Source organism: Microtus oregoni, unplaced genomic scaffold (assembly GCF_018167655.1).
Source record: "Microtus oregoni isolate MIOR12 unplaced genomic scaffold, Mior012 000026F_ref0000081, whole genome shotgun sequence".
NCBI classification, from domain to species: Eukaryota; Metazoa; Chordata; class Mammalia; order Rodentia; family Cricetidae; genus Microtus; species Microtus oregoni.
Window position 1 is genome coordinate 32,394,887 of NW_024543085.1, and position 19,353 is coordinate 32,414,239.

At 43.5% G+C, this 19,353-nt stretch overlaps 1 protein-coding gene across 7 annotated transcripts in view; it reads right to left on the reverse strand.

The window, feature by feature from the left end:
* Positions 1–19,353, reverse strand: part of Dgki (diacylglycerol kinase iota) — a 448,005-nt gene that overhangs the window by 284,089 nt on the left and 144,563 nt on the right. For all 7 annotated transcript variants that reach the window (XM_041675727.1, XM_041675726.1, XM_041675728.1 and 4 more), the window contains exons 2-3: positions 18,496–18,604; positions 6,144–6,239 (exon numbers count right to left, since the gene is read on the reverse strand). In XM_041675727.1, the coding sequence (XP_041531661.1) occupies positions 6,144–6,239; positions 18,496–18,604 (205 nt within the window). The remainder of the gene's footprint in view (positions 1–6,143; positions 6,240–18,495; positions 18,605–19,353) is intronic.

Consider the following 19,353-nt stretch of genomic DNA (forward strand, 5'->3'; position numbering starts at 1 on the left):
GGTAAGATCCCACAGGTTTCTCTCTGGTTTCATGACAGAATGCTACATAGCCTAGCCTCCGCGAAATTAATTAATGTCATTAAATTTTTAAAAATAAATATCACCAAACTAGAGTGAAATTGTACTTCAAGTTATTCTCCTGGCAATCACACAGAGAGATTTCGGCTCCAATTTCATTCTCTGTACATTCCTTTCTCTTAAACCAGGAAGGAGAAGAAGGAAGCAAGGAAGACAGGAAGGCAAGATTACTGATTTGGGAAATCTGATTACTTCGGAATAACTTTAATCCCATTAAATGTTGGCACAGATTCTACAGTACTGAATGTTGCCACCAGAGATCCACGAGAAAATGTGATTCAGTACTGAGGATCCAAAGCAAACACTCCCCTGACAGGCCCCAGTCACCTGCTGTCGCTGCCTTTCCTGCCACATTCACCAGCAGCAGTCAGAAGCACCAGGAGGCTCTGCCCTTGCAGTACATCCTGGCTTTCATTTATTCATTGAGACAGAGTCATAGGTAGCCCAGGCTGGCCCTCAAACTAATTATACCATTAAGGACAATCTTGAATTTCTGATTCTCCTGCACCCTCCCCCTTCCAATGCTGAGTTCACATGCTTGCACTATCATGCCTGGATTTAAGCTTGGCAGTGCTGGGAATTAAATGTGAGCTTCATGCACGCTGGCAAGCATGCGTCAGTTGACCTACATCCCCAGCCCCAGCTTTGGTTTTAAATAGATGACCCAATGTCCGTGTAAATTAGGGTGACCATCTCAGTATCCCTGATACAGCTCTTATTCAGCCCCTGGCCTCCAGCGCCACTGGCGTCAGCAGCCCATGTTCACCTTTAAATTTGCCTTGGTTTAGACAACACAGTATGTGGTCACGCTTTGTGCATTCTCTGACCTTTATAGCATGCTCCCTGTTTTGGTTCAGAATCATGGAGGCATAGCCGAACCCATCTGTCCTTTCCACCCTGCCCATTCCTTCTGACGATAAACACCTTTGGTGTGCTCACACACCGTGACGGCTGCCTTGCCCTGATGATTGCCTTCTGCCTCTTAATTTTCTCGTATTCTTCTTTCTCTCTGAAAACGTCTCTCTCCTCAAGCCCCCTCACACATAATAAGCACAATTTCCATGTCTGTGAAACAGCCTCCGTCCACATGTAGCCACAGGGATTTCCCTGTCAACCTCACGTGGTAAAACAGGTTGAGGTGGGAAGGGTCTGTCTTCAGAGACAGGTGCCTTCCTCTCCCAGAAAGCCATTCTATTGTGACTGAAGTCAGCTGGTAGTACCTGGCTACAATAATGCCAACTGGTAGTCATTCTTCAAAGATGGCATAAATCTAATACATAATCTATATGTGCATGCTGTTTCACAAAAATGTGTTCACTTCTATGGAAGTTACAAGCAGAGCATCTTTTTTTGTCTGAAGTCTTCTGGACCCATCACCTTTCTTCAGCATCCTCGCAAGATGGTCATCCACAGAACACCCAAACATCCATATCCTTAGAGTGACGTCTCCAGGCACCTAAGTACCCACATGAACAAGTCTGTGCTACAGACTCGTAGACTCAGGTTTGTGTACCACCCACACCACAGTATCTAAGGTGCTTCTTGAAAATCACTTGCTTAAAAGTCCAGCTCCATCGCCTGCTGAAGGTTAATATTCAGGAGGATGCCTATATGTTTTTCTTTGGGTTCTCCTTATTTAGCTTCTCTAGGATCCCTAATTATAGGCTCAATGTCCTTGGTTTATGGCTAGAAACCAAATATGAGTGAGTACATCCCATGTTCCTCTTTTTGGGTCTGGCTTACCTCACTCAGGATAGTGTTTTCTATTTCCATCCATTTGCATGCAAAATTCAAGAAGCCCTTGTTTTTTACTGCTGAGTAGTACTCTAAGAGAGAGCACGAGCAAAGAACTCAGGACCGCTAGGGGTGCACCCACACACTGAGACAATGGGGATGTTCTACTGGGAACTCACCAAGGCCAGCTGGCCTGGGTCTGGAAAAGTCTGGGATAAAACCGGACTCTCTGAACATAGCGGACAATGAGGACTACTGAGAACTCAAAAACAATGGCAATGGGTTTCTGATCCTACTGCACGCACTGGCTTTGTGGGAGCCTAGGCAGTTTGGATGCTCAACTTACTAGACCTGGATGGAGGTGGGGGTTCCTTGGACTTCCCACAGGACAGGGAACCCTGCTTGCTTTTCGGGCTGAGGAGGGGGGGGGGACTTAATTGGAGGAGGGGAAGGGAAATGGGAGGCGGTGGCGGGGAAGAGACAGAAATCTTTAATAAATAAATAAATTAAAAAAAAAAAAAGTCCAGCTCCAGACAGAGCTGAGTCAGCACCTGGAGCAGGGAGGCGAATAGTAAAATTGCTCACAAGTACCTCAGGGGGACCGTATGCTCACTGGAGGGTCATAACCGCTGTTAGAGACACTGGGTATGAATCTGGAGTTCTCTGTCTTCCTTATGGATGGAAAGTCACTTTCCTTTAATTCAAAGCCACTCTTTAAATAACAGTAGGCCTTTTTCTACATATTCCCTCCTTAATTGTTGTTTTCTTTATCCAAAAGCTCTATACCCTGGACCAACTAGGTCACTCTCCTGTTGATTTCCATCGCATTCCAATGTCTCTCCCAATGCGCGGCATTCAGGATGGTCATACATCACACTCTGAACTGGGTGGAGAGCTAGAAGGTCCCGCATGCCTTTGCCGCACACCGCCAGCTATGCGCTGATTCATTCACATTCCTACCAAGTGGTCATGTGACAAGCCATCTCAGCCTAAACCAGCCCTGGGAGGGCTCATGGCTTTATCAGCCTCGGTTAATTAAAAAGGCCCATGAGGCTGACTCCCTCCTCAGGGCTGCTTTGTTTCTATGTCTCATACATAGACTGGCAACATATTTCCTTTAGTGTGTTGTCTGTTCCTGTTCACTACGGCAGTCCTCTGCCAAGTGCATCCAGCCTGTGCACTGCACCAGATTCTCGCACAGCATTTCCCCACTTCGCAGGGGAGGAGACTCCACTGAGTAGCAGTAAGGACCTTGCCGTGAGGAAACACATGGGGCATTTCCTATCTCCTCATTTGTTTGTGACTTGGCTTAAGCAACATCTTTTCGGAAGATAGCACTTCATCTTGCTGACATTTTTAAAATGGGGTTGAGAGGGCTAAATGCCTGTAGTAAACTCAAAGATGGAGGTGAAAGGGCACAGAGTTCTCACAGCCCCACCCTGGATCGCCTGCTAGCATCCTCCTTACTTGCCTTGCGTTTCTCCTGGCCTAGACGTCCTGGTCGCCAAGCAATGATGGATAGAAACGCTAACTGTGCTCAGAGAGGAGGAGGAGGATGGAACTGCGTGTGATGGCACACCTGTAATTGCCACACTAGGGCAACTGGGGCAGAAGGATCTCAGCACCAGCTACCCAGTCAGTTCCAGATTAGCCTGCCCTACCTAGGGGCATGCTGGGAAAAGGAGGTGCCTATCATTAATTCATATATTTGTCAAGAGAAGCGTGGCAAGCAGCTGTCCCGAAATGAGTGCCCAGAAAAGGACCAAGGGGAGCAGTCTGGAGAGGGATGGAACTAGGTAATGAGCCGGTCCACCTGTTGTATCCATAGAGTGTATGTGCAACGCAAAGCTCACCTTCCTTTCTTCCATTTCATATTATCTGCTATCCCAAGACCAATGCTTATACAATTATCTAAGACCTTCATGTTAATTCATTATTTATAGCATTTTAGTCCAAACAGCTGAGCTTCTCAGAGATTTGGTTAATTTAATCAAACCCCATGCAATTATACTTTAATTAAAACTACATATGCATAAAGTTAAAATGCTGGTATTTAAATCAATCAAATTCACAACAAGATTAGAAAAAATGCAAACGATTAATTACAGATCCAAATTAGAAACAAAATTAAGAGCAATTTAATCCTTCTCTCTTTTTCTGTCTAGAAGGTAGCCATGACCCAACAGTCATGAATCCTCAATGTCACACAGAGGTTGGAAACACAGAGTCTCAAATCCAAGTCTTCAATTCCATAGCCTGCTCATCTGAGCCACCCCAGGGCCTTTTGTTGTTCCCTATGTCCATTAAACAAACTTGACTTCCATTTAAAAAGCACACAGTTTTTCTAAACAATTATCTGCTAATAAGGGGACCAAAGCTGCCATGGTGTTGGAGCAAGTGTTGGTTTTTGAGACTTGGCAGTTTTAGCAACCCAGAAGCCCTCAGGCTCCTTTCTCTTCTAGAAGCTCTTACAGAAGCTCAGTCTTCTTTGCTACAGAAACACATTCACATATTATTTGATTGCCCTACATTTTCCTCAGACCATTTTCATGCATAATAAAAATAAAATAAAAATCCTCTATATGTTATGACATCATTTTCTTAAATTGGAAGGAAGTCTTCTCTTCTTTGTTCTTTACTATTCCAAGTTTTTCTGTCACTCTATTTTTGGGTTAATTTTTAAAATGTAGGCAAAAATTAATTCTACTTTCTCAACATGAAACTTTCAGTGGCTCCATGACTTACTATATGGTCACTGATCTTTCTTCATGGTTTATTTTCTTTTTTTCAGCATTGGGAATCAAACCTAGGGCCTTATACATGCTCAGCAAATATTCTACTACTGAGCTATATCTTCCGTCTTCCTATAATTTAATGTTTAACTGTAATTGTTACCTTGGCACAATCTGGAACAACTGAGAAGAGAGTACCTCAATAAGGGATTGTCTAGGTCAGGTTGGCTGGTGGGCAATGTCTGTGGGGTTGTCTTAATGACTTTAACTGAGGCAGGAAGACCCAACCCACTGTGGGTGGCAGCATTCCCTAAGCAGGCAATCCTGGACAATACAAGTGTAGAAAGGAGACTAAGAACAAATAAGTATGCAGGCTCACATTCTCTCTCTGCTCTCGATTGTGTGTGTGACTAGACATTTTAAGCTCCCGCCTTTACTCCCTTACAGTGGTGGACTGTGACCTGGAATTGTAAACTTAATAAACCTTTACTCTGATGGAGGAAGGTCATTGGTTAATTATAATAAAGAAACTGCTTGGCCCTCATAGGTTAAAACATAGGTGGGAGGAGTAAACAGAACAGAATGCTGGGAGGAAGAGGAAGTGGGCTCAGAGGCCATGCTCCCCTCTCCTGGGCAGACACCATGAAGCAAGCTGTCAGGTCAGACATGCTGAATCTTTCCCAGTAAGACTGATGCTACACAGATTATTAGAGATGGGTTGATCGGGATATGAGAATTAGCCTGTAAGGGCTAGAGTTAATGGGCCAAGCAGTGTTTAAAAGAATACAGTTTGTGTGTTGTTATTTCGGGGCATAAGCTAGCCAGGTGACCAGGATCTGGGGCAGCAGGAACACAGCCCGCAGCTCCCACAACATTACTCCTAAAGTACGTTCTGTCACAGTAATAGAAAAACGAAATTATGTAACAATGTAACCCAGGCTGGTCTCAAATCTGTCATCCTATACCTTCCTCCTCGGTGCTATGATTTTAGGTAAGAGCTCCCATACCTAGCTCCTGAAGATAAGTTTAAACCCTACATAGGTTGCACTAAATAGGGGCACAAAGTGAGTTTTAATAAGCAAAAGCTGCCCCTACTCACCTGGCTGTTGATTTATCAAATCATTTCTTCAGATCTCAGTATGGAGACAGGCAAACCTCATCTACACCCCACACAGCCATTTCCACCCACATCAAGGGAATCCCACGCCCCATAGCCACTGTCCTGCCCCCTTCCTCTCCACACAGGCCTCTGCCACTCCATGAGCCACCATGAATAACCTTTCCTCCTCTACATTCACCTCTTCTCTGACTCCTTCCCAAAACACCCTCACGACCACTGTGGCGCTGGGCATCATACTATGCTATGTGTAGCCTACCCAACGAAGCCTTAAAGTCAATAGAATGGACAACCTGGAGCTATGAAAGCTTGATTCTGAAGCTGTAAACCTTAAAGGCAAGCAAGAAGGTGTATGCCATGAGGATAGAGCCTTTCCAAGCCCATCCTAGGACATCTGGAAACCACTCTCCTTCCATCCCCGCCATCCGCAGACATCCTCTGTTTCCGGGGAAGACTAAATGGGTACCGTGGGACATACTCACTGCAAATCGGACTTGGCAGTTCTCCTCCCCCAGGTAGCAGAGGTCGCCCGAGACGTTGGTCTCCAGCCACAGGTGCTCCCCATTCACAGCATTCTCCTGTAAGACAAGACCCGCCCACTTCAGTTTTCTCTTGAGCACCAAGGGAGGAACTTCAACTCTGGATTTATTTATTTATTTTTTTAACGGAAGACACTTAGTGAGTCCCTGGAGCTGGGATCTTCAAAGACACTGCTGGGGCTGACCTTATGTATGGAAATTCTGGCTGGAGTTGACCCTATGAAAACTCTGGAAAGGGAAAATGGTGTTTGGGAACCTTCATCGATAGCCATGATAGCTATGAAATCTGTGAAGGCCTTATTCATGGATGTATCATCTTGAACCATTTTCAGCGAATGTGGAAAAGGCAACTCTGAAGGGCTCCATGTAAAAGCTTGATTACCCAGACTCCACACTGTTGATGTGGTGACACAGGAGACAAAGTTAGATATAAAAACAATTCCTCTACTTAGTGAATTAGCTAAGAAAGAGGATGATAGTATTAAGATGCTTTAGGTAAGAATGGCTGACAATGCACTTTTACTTAGCTTGCCTCTCTGGACTCGCAGCACACTGCGTTTCTACTAATCCAAACATGCTGCTAATTTGGTGAGGCCTCCCACTCAGTTCTAAATTTTACTAACTAGGTAATTTGTCTGCTGCCTAAGAATACGCACTTCTGATGGAGAGCAGGGCTGCTGTGATGTACGACACAATGAGCCACAGCCCTGTTTTACCCATAAATGTGCAGTGTACAATAGAGAGGAGGGCGGTCATTTGGCAAACAGGATTCTGCGGTCTTCTTCTGATACACTGCTATAGAGAACATGAATTTATGTACTAATCGTATATTCTGTCTATTTGCTGAAAGAATGAAATATTGGAGAAAACGCTATATTAGATTAACCATAAAGGAACATGAGACTAAGCCTATGGAGTTTATAGGAAAAGCCTTGCCGTTTTCTATCTTATTCCATATCAGAAATACAAGTGCTAGCTCTCTTTTGATGGAGGATACTGTGGGCTGAACTATGCCCCTGTGCCCAGTTCATATATTAAAATCTAACTCACAGCATGATGGTTTTAGGACAGGCCTTTGGAAAGCAATCAAGTCATGAAGGCAGAGCGTTCGCTATGGAATCAATGCTCTTAAAGGAAGGAACTCAAGAGAGCTCCCCTTTCTGCATACTCCTGCAGCAGGGAAGAACCATCTGAGTTCACAGCAAGAGAAATCTACCTGCCAGATGGGAAGATGGTACTCAGTGTACCAGCACCTTGTCCTTGTACCTTTTGGGCTTGAAAATGATGGGAAATCAATGCCTGTGGCTTTGGTACTTGTTGAATAAATTGTTACCTTCCAACTTGTTAACTTAATATGACCCCTCTTCTTTGAGTTTCACTCATAAACAATTGCCCACAGCATCTCCCCAGAAGACCTAATAAGCATCTTAAATTCTTATGATGTCAAGAATGTGATTTCCTCCACTGATACGCTCTTCCTTGTCTTAGATTCTCAGTAAATGGCATTACCATTCTTCCTATTTAGGCTAAAACTCTGAAGCCCTCCTATAGCTCTCTCTTATTTGCAACTAATCTTATTTCATCTTAATTTCAAAATGCACCTGAGGTCCGTCCAGCTACTTCCCAGCACTGCTACTGTTACCTCTAGTTCTGGTTTAGAACATCTCAATAGCCAACCACACCTAGTATCCCTACTTTTGTTTTTGTTTTTTATTTAAATCACTGCTTGGCCCATTAGCTTTAGCTTCTTATCTGCTAACTCTTATATCTTAATTTAACCCATTTCTAGTAAACTGTGTATCGCCACAAAGCTGTGGCTTACAGGGTAAAGTTCCAGTGCCTGTGTCCTGCTTTTGTGTCCACCTTCATGATCTATTTTTCACAATGCAGTATCAGCAGTAGTTGTGGGTTAAAGCCTGAGACTTTCTACTTCTCTGCTGCTCCCTGCCTCAGCCTATGTGGAGACCGCTACTGAGGTGAAGCGGGAGTTTTCTGCAGCAAAGAATTTTAGGTAAGCCAGAATTAAACAGAGCTGGAGTTCATGAAGAAGAGCCTTTTAACAGACTTTAGCACAGACATTAACAGAGTGACATGGTGTATGTGTGGGGATAAAACATACTCAAGTATAAACAGGCTTCTTGGGAGACACTGGATCTTAAGTTTCTGAGCAAGAGTCATAAATATGATTTGCTCAGTTTAATTTGGTTTCTTTTTTTTTTTTTCAGCCAGGATCTCATGTAGCTCGGGCTGTCCTTAAACTTGCTATACAGCTCAAGATGAGCTTTCAACACTTTCTCCACCTGCTTCAGCCTCCCAAGTGCTGGGGTTACAGGCACGAGTGAACCACTATGATTTTGGTGGCTCTCAACTTAATCTCAAGTAGTTGCTAAGGATCTTTATTCTTCCCCTTTCTCCCTTTGCAATAAATGATATGAGAGGGTACGTCCAGAGGTGCCTGAGATGGGATTGCCAATTAACAAGGTAAATCATGAGTCAATTACAGGGTTACTGGAGAGGATGCTTGTGAGATTTCATAGAAAACTGAACGTAAGCTAGTGGGCAAAGTGAAAGGTCACACTCAAAGGTCATGTTCGCTTAGGCCTTTGTGCATGACTTCCTGTAGTGTTAGCACTTGAATTTGTAGCATCTTTCTATTACCAGAACATTGTCTCTAGAGCAGCCTTCAGAATAAATGTTAACAGTGCTGGAATTCTGACTCTCAGCTGGAGAGAGACTACACCCACATTCCTGCACGAGGGGCTACCTTTCCTACCTACGTCTCCTTAATTTTCCCTTTCTATCTAGCTTCAAAATAGAAACCTGGTCAAGTGGCTGGTCTGCTTGCTAGCTACTCATGTTGATGGAAGAACCTTAAGTCTTTCTTGCATAGTCTTTGGGTGTCTCTGTGTTCTCTTCCTATTCGTGGTCTCTCAAGCCCTAGTCTTCCCGCCTCTTTTCCTGCTATGCTTCTATCCAGGAGCTGACTGACAGGCACCCTGCTCTCCTTGCTGTTTCTCAAGCAGAGTGGAAGGTCTCAGGTCAACTCCACTGAACTTGCTGTCCTGTGCTGAAGCCTTGTATAAACTTGATGTCAGCATTGTGTGTTTCTCACTTCATCTGGGTTTGCTCAGGTATTCTCATCAAAAATGGCTCGCTACACATTTTTTTTCTTTACCCACATCCTTTACCTTTCTCTGGACTAATTTATATGCCTAATTTCTATTTGTAGCTGCTTGGTCATCAGATCAACAGTTATTTCCTTAACAAGTCCTCAATGCCCCATAACCCAAGTCAAATTATTTTGCTAGTTTCTGTCATGTTTCATGTTTCTTTTTCACTATCTACCTTAAGTGGCACTTATTCATATGTTGGCATAATTATTTGATTGACATTTCCTTACATACTAGATTTTAAGGTCCATAAAAGCATTATATTTACAACAACTTGCTGTATGATCAATAGTAAACCTCAATACACTTAAAAAAATAAAACTAAAAAATCATTGAATAAATGAGTAAATACATATTTTTGTCACATCTAACTGCTAGAGGCAGAAAGGAAAAATTACTGTTATTTTATGTCCTTTAGGTTAAAGTCATAAATTATAACACGTGGAAGTCCAACATAGTGGAGGCATGCAAAAATATGATGACATACTTTTTTATTTTATTATTATTTTTCTTTATTTTTGTTGAGCTATACATTTTTCTTGGCTCCCCTTCATTTTCCCCCCTCCCCTTCTCCCCTCTTCTACCCACACTGCATGCTCCCTCCTCCCTCCTCGTTTGCATGGTGATGCTCCAGAACAGTGAGATTAACAGCTTTCACTGAGTTACGCATTCTTACCTAGTGAATTCTTCATCCTCAGTCCAGTCTCAGAGATTCCTAAATCTTACCTAATGTTAGAAGTGAGAGTGGTCCTAAGGACTCCTGAATTCTGCATGGAGGATACCTGGGTGCTGTCAGCATTAGGATGAACTAACACATGACTGGATTTGGCTTGCTTTCTACATTTCTTCTGACTCCTTAGTGTGATCTAATAACATGAGCTCTGTTATAAAGTAGATAGGCTACTTAGTAGTCACACGATTCAGGACCCTCTCATTTCTCTAAACCCCAGTTCATTTATCAGTAAAATTATAAAAATAATTGCTCCTCTATCCCAGGGTCACTGGGAAAGTTCAGCGCATGAACAAAATATGTCAAGAATGTGCCCATGATAAGGAGTTTGTAGGTATTTCTTTCCTTTTCTTTTTAATCATGTTGCTTTCACTTTCTGATTTTCCCTCTTCTCCTTAATCCATATATCCTGACATTTTTCAAATTTCTTTTCTTGGTCATCGTGACAGAGACTGCCATTCATCAAAATCATTTTTTTCCTCTTCTTGAACATATAGCTAGATCTAATTTCCCAGCTTCCCTTGCAGTTGGGAGTGGCCGTGAAAGCAAGTACTAAAGAAAAGACCAGGAGCAGAGGTTCCAGGCAGGGTCCCTCATATCTACCTGGAGGGATCAACTCGTTTCTTCAGCCACAGTGACTTACTGGGATGACCAGCCTTTCAGACAATTTTAGAAACCTCCTTGAGATGTCAACATAGCGGTCAGTGTCTGCCCGTGAATAACTGTGAGGAGTCTGGCTCAATCTAACCACCTAGACTAGTCCTGGTCTACGGCGTGGGTGAGAGGGGAACAACTCTATATTACCACGTTACACCTCCGAGCCTCTTCTTCACAGCAGCCTACTTTATCCGCAAGGAATGCAGACTTTTCTCTTGGTTCTTTTGTCTAGGTTTCCTTTTGTGCCTGAGTCTGTACCCAGCTTCCTTAGTATCCACTAGACAGCAAATATAATAGAGTCCCAGTTTCTTCTGATAAATGCTCTGGCTAATTTTACACTGTCATACACTTGGTTCCCTTAAAATACACCTATGATTGTGCCCCTCCGTGTTCTGAATGCTTACCTGAGTGTCTGTTACTCACGAAATGAAGGCCACATTCAGTCTGGCACTCTAGACCTTGCACCAGGCCTGCCAACCAATCTATCCTTATCTTATGTGTCTCCCTTATTACTGTTCTTTAATCATATTTTATTTCTGGTGCCATGATTTGTTGATTATCCTTCCCAGCTGGGAACACCTTTCTTGCTTCCTTTATACAAATCTTCCTTGAAATGACATCTCAAATAATATGCAGCTCAAAAACTATCCATTTCAGGAAAACAGAAAAGTAACCACCTGATTTTTAAGAGATAGCATTTTTTTTATGGTCTTTGGAATATGGAGACAAATCTCCCTGGATAGATTGACAGACAGACAGACATACACACACACGTGTACAAGCACATGTGCACATATGCACTCACTCACACCAACACTCAGCTGTGATCCTTGCACGCATATTTACACAATAGATATATTTATGACCCTCTATATATGTCTATATATGGTTATATAGACATATATAAATGTTACACAGACACAAGGAGATAAATATTATTACTTGCCCAAGTTCAGCAAAATTCCAAGCAAAGATTACAGATAAAAAAGTATAAATATAGGGGAGTGTTATAGATTAAATAATATGTATAATAAGTACACCAGCAGGAGCGAGGCATATAGATACACATAAGCAATTCCAGCATCCAGGAGTCTGAGACAGGAGAAATGCTAAAAGTTCAAGGTGGGTCTGGGCTACCTAATAAGTTGCAGGTCAATCTAAGATACAGAGGTTCTGCCTCAAAAAATGTAAGCCAAAAAGGTAGTGCATATGCACCAGAATCAAATAACCCAGAAAAACAAAGATATGTGATTAGAAACGTTTTTAAATAATTGGAGTTAAATCTTCCTTACAAATATCCATGAAAAGTTTTTTGAATATTAAGGGCAGACTGCCTGAAAACATGCAGGTTAGTAATAGGTGGCCATGTGCCTTGGATGGTGCACAAAAGAGCTGTGGAAGACGGCTGCTGAACACTGGGAATGAAGTCAGCATTGACTAAGCTGTGCCATCAACACAGAAGCCACAGTTTAAAGACTGAGCGTGAAAAATGAGTCAAAAGTCCCCATATAGTCACCATCTGTCCCTTCAATATTGAATGACAGCCTTTGGGGTCGAGCAGGTGAGACAAAACATGGTTCTAAAGTTGAGTCCCCCTGTTGATTCACATTGTCTTAACGTGACTCCCTACATTATTTATATTTATTTTTATATTTATATTTTACACTTATAAATTATATTTATATTTATAATCTGTGACTCACATCTGTCTCCACTAAAGAGCGTTAAACCATCACTTCCCGAGTGTCAGAGCATTTGGATCAAGACACTGCAGACCCAGGGAGCTAAGAAATCTGTGATTCCTCTCAGAAGCCAAGCAACTTTAGCTGTTGATCCTGGTTGCCAAATTGACACAATCTATGATCACCTAGAAGACAACCCCTGTGCCTGTCTGTGAGGGAGTTTCTAAATTGGTTAATTGTCATAGGAAGACCAATCCAAAAATGTCCATACACCACCCCATGGACTAGAGTCCCTGAGCACAGAGTTCATCTCTCCCTGCTTCCTGGTGTGGATACAGTGTGACCAGCTGCCTCCTTGGCCATCAACCAGCCTTCCCTGTCATGATGGACTGAATGGATGGCTTCTTAAACCACATATCAGAATAAACTCTTCCTTAGTTTGTTTTTGTTAGGAATATTGCTGCAGGAATGATAAACGGTAATTATATAGTGCTATCTCTTAAATTACCCTGAACTCAGAAAATATAGATAACCAATCACAGTAGATGGGTCCCACAATGACATAGCTATCTAAGACCAGAGGCATCGTCGCACTGATTTATGTGAGGTATTTTTCTTATTTTCTCATTGCCTCAGTTTTTTGAAGTAAGGATGGGAGACAAGAGTATGGGAGGCAGGAGGGGCTGTGATGATGTCACCAAACCTGACACCTAGCACAGGCTTCCTAGGCTCACACTCAGAACAGGGCTGGCATGAGAAGACATGCAGAAAACACTCACATGTGTAAGGACACACACACTCCTGTTGGCAGACACACTGGCATTCACACACACACACACACACACACACACACACACACACACACACGCCCCCAGCTGCTTCCTGGCTTTTCATTCAAGGTTTCTAAAGAGATAAAGTGACCTAATTTCCTAACCTAGTTTAAAGCATCTCTGTGTGAAGACTCTGGTTCCCTGATCTTGTCCCTGAACTGAACTGTGAGGCAATGTACCAACTGTGCTGTTCCGACCTGCTGAGGAGCAAGCCCGTCTTTGCTGAATGTCATCAGCTAGAGGAAAGGAATGCTGGTGTGGATGGGGGTGGGGGGGAGTTGAGCTGGTTTTGTTCTAGTTGAAGTTCTGTTTTCTAAGGAACGCTGGGTGGCAGGATGTGGTCCGGTGAAGAAATGAAAGAGACTCAGAGCGGATGATGGTGGACTTATGATTGACATGAGCTCTGTTGCCCACCCCCCACACTGGCCTGTGGCTTGCTCCAGGCGGCTTAATGGGCAAAGCAAAATTATAAAACAGTGGGGACAGAGGCGAGACCTCCCTCCAGTATTACTGGCTACAATCTTAAAAACAGAGGCGAGCTCTAATTGTAAATTGAGTCACCTTTGCAGAGGAGGCATGCGGCATTTAAGAAGACACATATTATCTGTGGCACCGACACACTTCTAAATGGGCTAACTCACTCCAAATGGAGAGCTTGGACTCCAGCCCAGGAGACGAATATTTTTGGTTTCTATTTTGAACATCACTTCCTCCCCATTCTAGTAATTTAGCTTATTTCCTCCCAAACTGGCTTGGCTGACATGTGTCTTAATGGTATCCAAGGGAACAGCCTCTCCTGGTTGTTTCTGGCAGGGTGAAGAGAGGCCACTAGTAGGAGGGGAAGACCAGGCCTTTCTGTGTGCGTGATAATCTACCTCCCTGTGCTACACAGTAAGAAGAACCTGAAAAGGGGGGGTCACTTGGCATTAAAACAGGTCTTATTGATTTCTTTTACCAGTTGGCTTTGGAGTCGTGTTTAGCAAGCCTTTCAGGAACTAGAGATTATCTGAGTGCCCATCAGTTTCCAAGAGTAAGTTCACTTCTTATTGACCCAGCAGAGGAGTTACAATAAAGTCATGTCCCAGAATCAGTAACCAGGCAGCCCTTAGGCTGTCCTGTACTCTCCACTTTGAAGAGAAAACAAACACACTGCCTAGCTCTTCGGGAAACTAGAGATCTAACAAGACCTCAGATAAGCCAAACAAAAAGCTCTACGTTGGTTCTGTTTGCAAGATGACTCACTCTGAACAAAGGAATGTACACAGTAATTGGGATGTGTGAAATGGCCTAAATAAGAGATATCAGGGCCTAGGGAGGGAAGAAGTAGAAAGGGAAGAAAAGAGGAAGGGAGGGAGAGAACCAAAAGACAGGGTTGTTGCAGATGGATGCTCAAGCCCGAAAACCCTTCCTGTGCTTTATGCAAAACAAGAAAATTCCCCAATTCCTCATTTGGACTCTTAAACAGAAGGGTCAGTTAATACACAGTGTACCTGGCAGACAAAGGCCAGCATTTTAAAAACCAGTCTGAGTCATTTAAACTCTTACAGAAAAAGCCGGAGGATACTGAAATACACCTAACCCTCTCCTCCTTCCTGAACATTCTGTGCAATTGGGTACTGGCCACCGCTGACTTCTGTCTGCTGCCACTGATAACAATGCCAAGGGACGCATCTGTTCCAGAGCCACATCTGAGTCTCCCAGAAGGGTGTGTCCTTCTCTTTGCTTTCCTACTGGACTTTTAGCAGAACACCGTTACAGGGTGCCCAGAATCATCAGGGAGGAAAGAAGAAGAACAAAAGACCACAACACACCCAGCCTGAGCTCCTATTTGCTCGGCCCCTATTGTGTATCCAGAGCCTCCCACCACCAGCCAAAAATACGGCTTGAATGAATGCTACAGTGTACACCTTTCCATGGGAATCAGAAAATACTGCCTGCTAGTCTAACGCTGGCTTAGGCAGGACACATAGTAAAAGCGTTTGTTGATAACTGTTTTCAACATCAGCCAGGACTAGAAAGGGTCCTTTCTCCTATCCCAGTGGCTCTCCCCGCTTCCACTGTGAACTCTCCCGGCCCAGGCATTGCTGTGTTGGGTTCTCACTGTTTATTACTTTCTATCCATGGATTTTTAGCTCCATTTAAACCACATCTTCATTACCCTCTTGATCCCAAGGAACCTGCCCAGAATGCAAAATAAGGATGGTAGCATTGGCTGGGCCAGAAAACAATGTCCGAGTGCATAGGATATTCCACTGTGGCAGATACACTTTAAACGTACATCCATAGGCAGTTGGGCTTAAACAAGGGGATGAGGACATGTGCTGGAGAAATGATAGATAGCCTTTCAAATATGATACTTTTCATAATGACACAATGATTCTTTTTACAAGCGGAGAATGATGTTAGATAAAGATGGATGCCCACAAGCCAAGAATTATGATAGACAGCTATCTTTCGCCGACTTAAACAGACTGAATACTTAAATATAAGAGCTGACGCTATTAAGAAGAAAATACAGGACACTTGACACTGCGTGAAAATGCAGGAGACAGGATTCAGGATACTTTGACGGGATGGACTTTCTAAAGAGGCCCCAAAAATACAAGAAACAAAGGAAAAACAAACAAGCAGGGTCATATAAAACTCAAACACTTCTACACAGCAAAGATAGCAGGTAACAGAGTTAAGGCCTGGGTGGTAGGTCTAAACCAACATGCCTGAAAAGAAGACATGCAAGCTACCAGCGGAGAGATTTTTAAACAGTAAACATCACTAATAATAGTGGAAATACAAATCAAAACTACAATGGAACCACCCTACCTTTGCTAAGAATGGCTCCCATTGGACAGAAGCTAACATGTCCTGTAGAGGATGTTGAGAAAGGGAACCCAACATGTTGGTGGGGGGAACAGTAGCAGACACAGCCACAAGAACACAATGGATGCTCTGGAAAAGCGTCAAAAATGAAACCACAGTCTGACGTAGCCATCTCACTCCCAGGTCTGTATCCGAAGGAAATGAAAATCCTTCGATTTGCATAAGTAGGAGACACATCTGCCTTGTTCACGCAACACTCTTCACAGTAGTCAGGAAACGGAAGCAACCGTGAGTGTCCATCAACAAAAGAGCCCAGAACTTGGGAGGAAGAGACAGGCAGACTACCGGGTCTCCCAAACCAGCCAACAAGCCTAGCCTATTCATCAAATTTCAAGCCAATGAGAACCCTAGTTTCAAAAAAAGAAGAAGAAGAAGAAGAAGAAGAAGAAGAAGAAGAAGAAGAAGAAGAAGAAGGTAGTGCTTGAGGACTCTCTCTAGGGCACTATGACACCCGAGATAGACCTCTAGCCTTCACATCCATGTGCACACCCACCCCTCCTCCCACAAAAGGATGGGACACGGGACATGTACATGTGCTTGTCTTTACTGGTGACAGGTGGAAAGAGGTACTGGATGCAAAGAAAATGCTGAACAAGCTCACTGAGAACATATGAAGGTCAGTGGAGGGTGTGAATGTTCTTTTCATGTAAGAGATTGAAAAACTTAAAGGCAAAAGAAATTTACACCAGAAGTAAAACCTAGACTGTGACTTCGCTAAGGTTTGTTACATTGCTGGAAAGGCTAATATAAAGAGTCGGGGAGCTGGGCCGAGTGGCACTTGTCTAGAATCCAGCTCTTTGGGAGGTTAGATTAAAAGGCTCAGGAGTTCAAGGTCGGCTTGGGTTACAGAGTGTGTTCTGAGCTAGCCTGGGCTACTGGGAGAGACACCTTTCTCTAAAAATGAGTAAAAATAAGGGTTTGGGATAGTGTTCAATGGCAGAGTGCTCGCCTAGCTTCTCTGAGGCCCTGGGTTCAATACCCAGTACTATAAAGAAGAGTCTGTCAACCCCTTTTCATTTCATATGATTAAAAGTCTTGGGCGACTGTATATGTTACAATGTTATTTAGAAGCAGGAACTAAGGCAGGAAGTGTTTGCAATGGCCTTTTTCCTGGGTCTAGCAAACACTTAGACGACTTAGCAGCAGGAGAAAGAATTCTAACATTATGTTTGCACCAATAATATTTAGCTATTGTTCTAATAATTTTAGCTCTAACAGCAGCAAGAAGGAAATGAACATTTCCCATTTTCCCCCTCAGGAAGCTGAGGCCAAGTCACACTTGCCGCTGGGCAATGCTCTTTCTGTTTGTGAGACTGTGTTATTGGCTTATGGCAGAAGCATCTACCTTATCCCCCGACAATAAGTCCCTCTACAGGATTCAATTCTGCCAAGTTGAAAGAATGTGGAAAGAAGATTTTCCCATCTATACACAGGCACGAAAACAGACATGCCTTTAAATCTTAGTCGAAATTAAAAACCCATTTAGGGTAACGTGAAAATCGGAGCTTACTTTTTATAGCCCGTGACCTTTGCTAAGGGTGTTATTTTTAAATTCAATAAAATATCATATTATCTGTCAAAAATGTGGTGCATATATAGACAGGAATATTATTTATCCACACAGAAAAAGGAAAACCTTTCATTTGCAGCATAGATGGAATTAGAGGCTTTTGTGTTTAGCCAAATAGGTGAGGTACAGGAAGTGGAGCGTCATGCAATCTCACTTACATATGAAATATTACTGAGAGCAAGATGGTTGTTACCAGAGGCTGGGAGAGACAGTGGTTAGATAATCGAAGGAAAGATTCTTCCATGGATATTAAATCATAGGTAGATACAATTTCATAGCAGGGTAGCCACAAACAATGACAGTTTCGTGTACTTCTTTTGCAGAAGGCTAGCAAAAAGGAGTTAGAATATTTGCAACATAACTAACTGATGAGAAATGTCTAGGTAGATCTACTTTGCCCCGATTGAAACATTGCACATGGTGCCCATGTGTTGAAATACCACATGGCACACCACAAATACACATGATTTTTATGTTTTAGTTGGCTAAAAGAAATAAATACTCCCCTCCTTTCTCCCATGGCTCCCTCCCCTAAGCTGGAAAAGACAGGGATGAGCCTGATCATTGTTGCAGAACCGAAGAGCAGCCCTGCACAGGGCTTCAGGTGGGGACAACGGCTTTCAGCCCACCGTTAATGATCTCATTAACTTGACCACTGAAGACTCTCAGTAGGTATGTTCTGACTTACGGAATCCTGAGGGCGAGGTGAGAAAGACACAGCATACAAGTAAAAATTAGCTTGAGGGGAAAAACCAAACAAAAAAACAGTAGACACCTACGCTCCAGTCCAGAGTGGCCCTAGGCTCCTTTGCTGGACCGTTCGCCACAGGAAGGCCGAGAGGATGTGCAGGCGCCAGATGCTGGAGGCCCGTCCGGGAGATGGCTTTCCTGTAGCAAGAAAATAAATTCATAAGTAAATGCATACATATATAAGGACACACAAACATGAGAATGTTGTGCAGAGCTCATAGCTCCTTGTGGGGCAGGAACTGTACCCGAGTGATCCGAGCGATTCTCTAATGTCTGATATTCTGTACGGCTGTGCGGAGACACACCTCTGCTGGGATTAGAGAGGGGCAACTCTCCCAAGATCAGGACATTCGAGGCAGCTGCTTTGTATAGGCTATGGGGCCAGACGCTAAAAGCCCAGCTTCTTTTCAGGGTGTAGGGCGAGAGGGGAGCCTCTCCACTTACAGAAATGGATGTGGGGTGGATACGTGTAGTACTTGGAAAGAAACTAAAGTTGCCAGAGAGGAAATATAAACAAAGTTCTCTCGGTAATCCCTCTGCCCAGAACAGCGCTGTTCAGGCTGGTTACCAATGGGAGCTTGTTCTTCCTCCCTTTCCCTGAGAGCATCCTCCTTCTCCACGCAGAGAACCACTGCCCATGTGAAAGCTCTCGGTGTGTGAAAAGACCTATTTGCATCTGACAAGGAAGAGCCCATGTTTCTTCAGGACCCCTCAACACAGGCAAGAAGACCCACAGCAAGAGAAGCAGAAGGAAGCCACAAGAGAACAGCTACTGTGAACGCCCCCTCCCCCCATGCAGTACTTCCAAGGAGAAAGGCGCTTACACTGGAAAGATGCAGGGCTAGGAGCAGACGGGGCAAAGTGTGCTATACCCTAAAGGGCAGCTG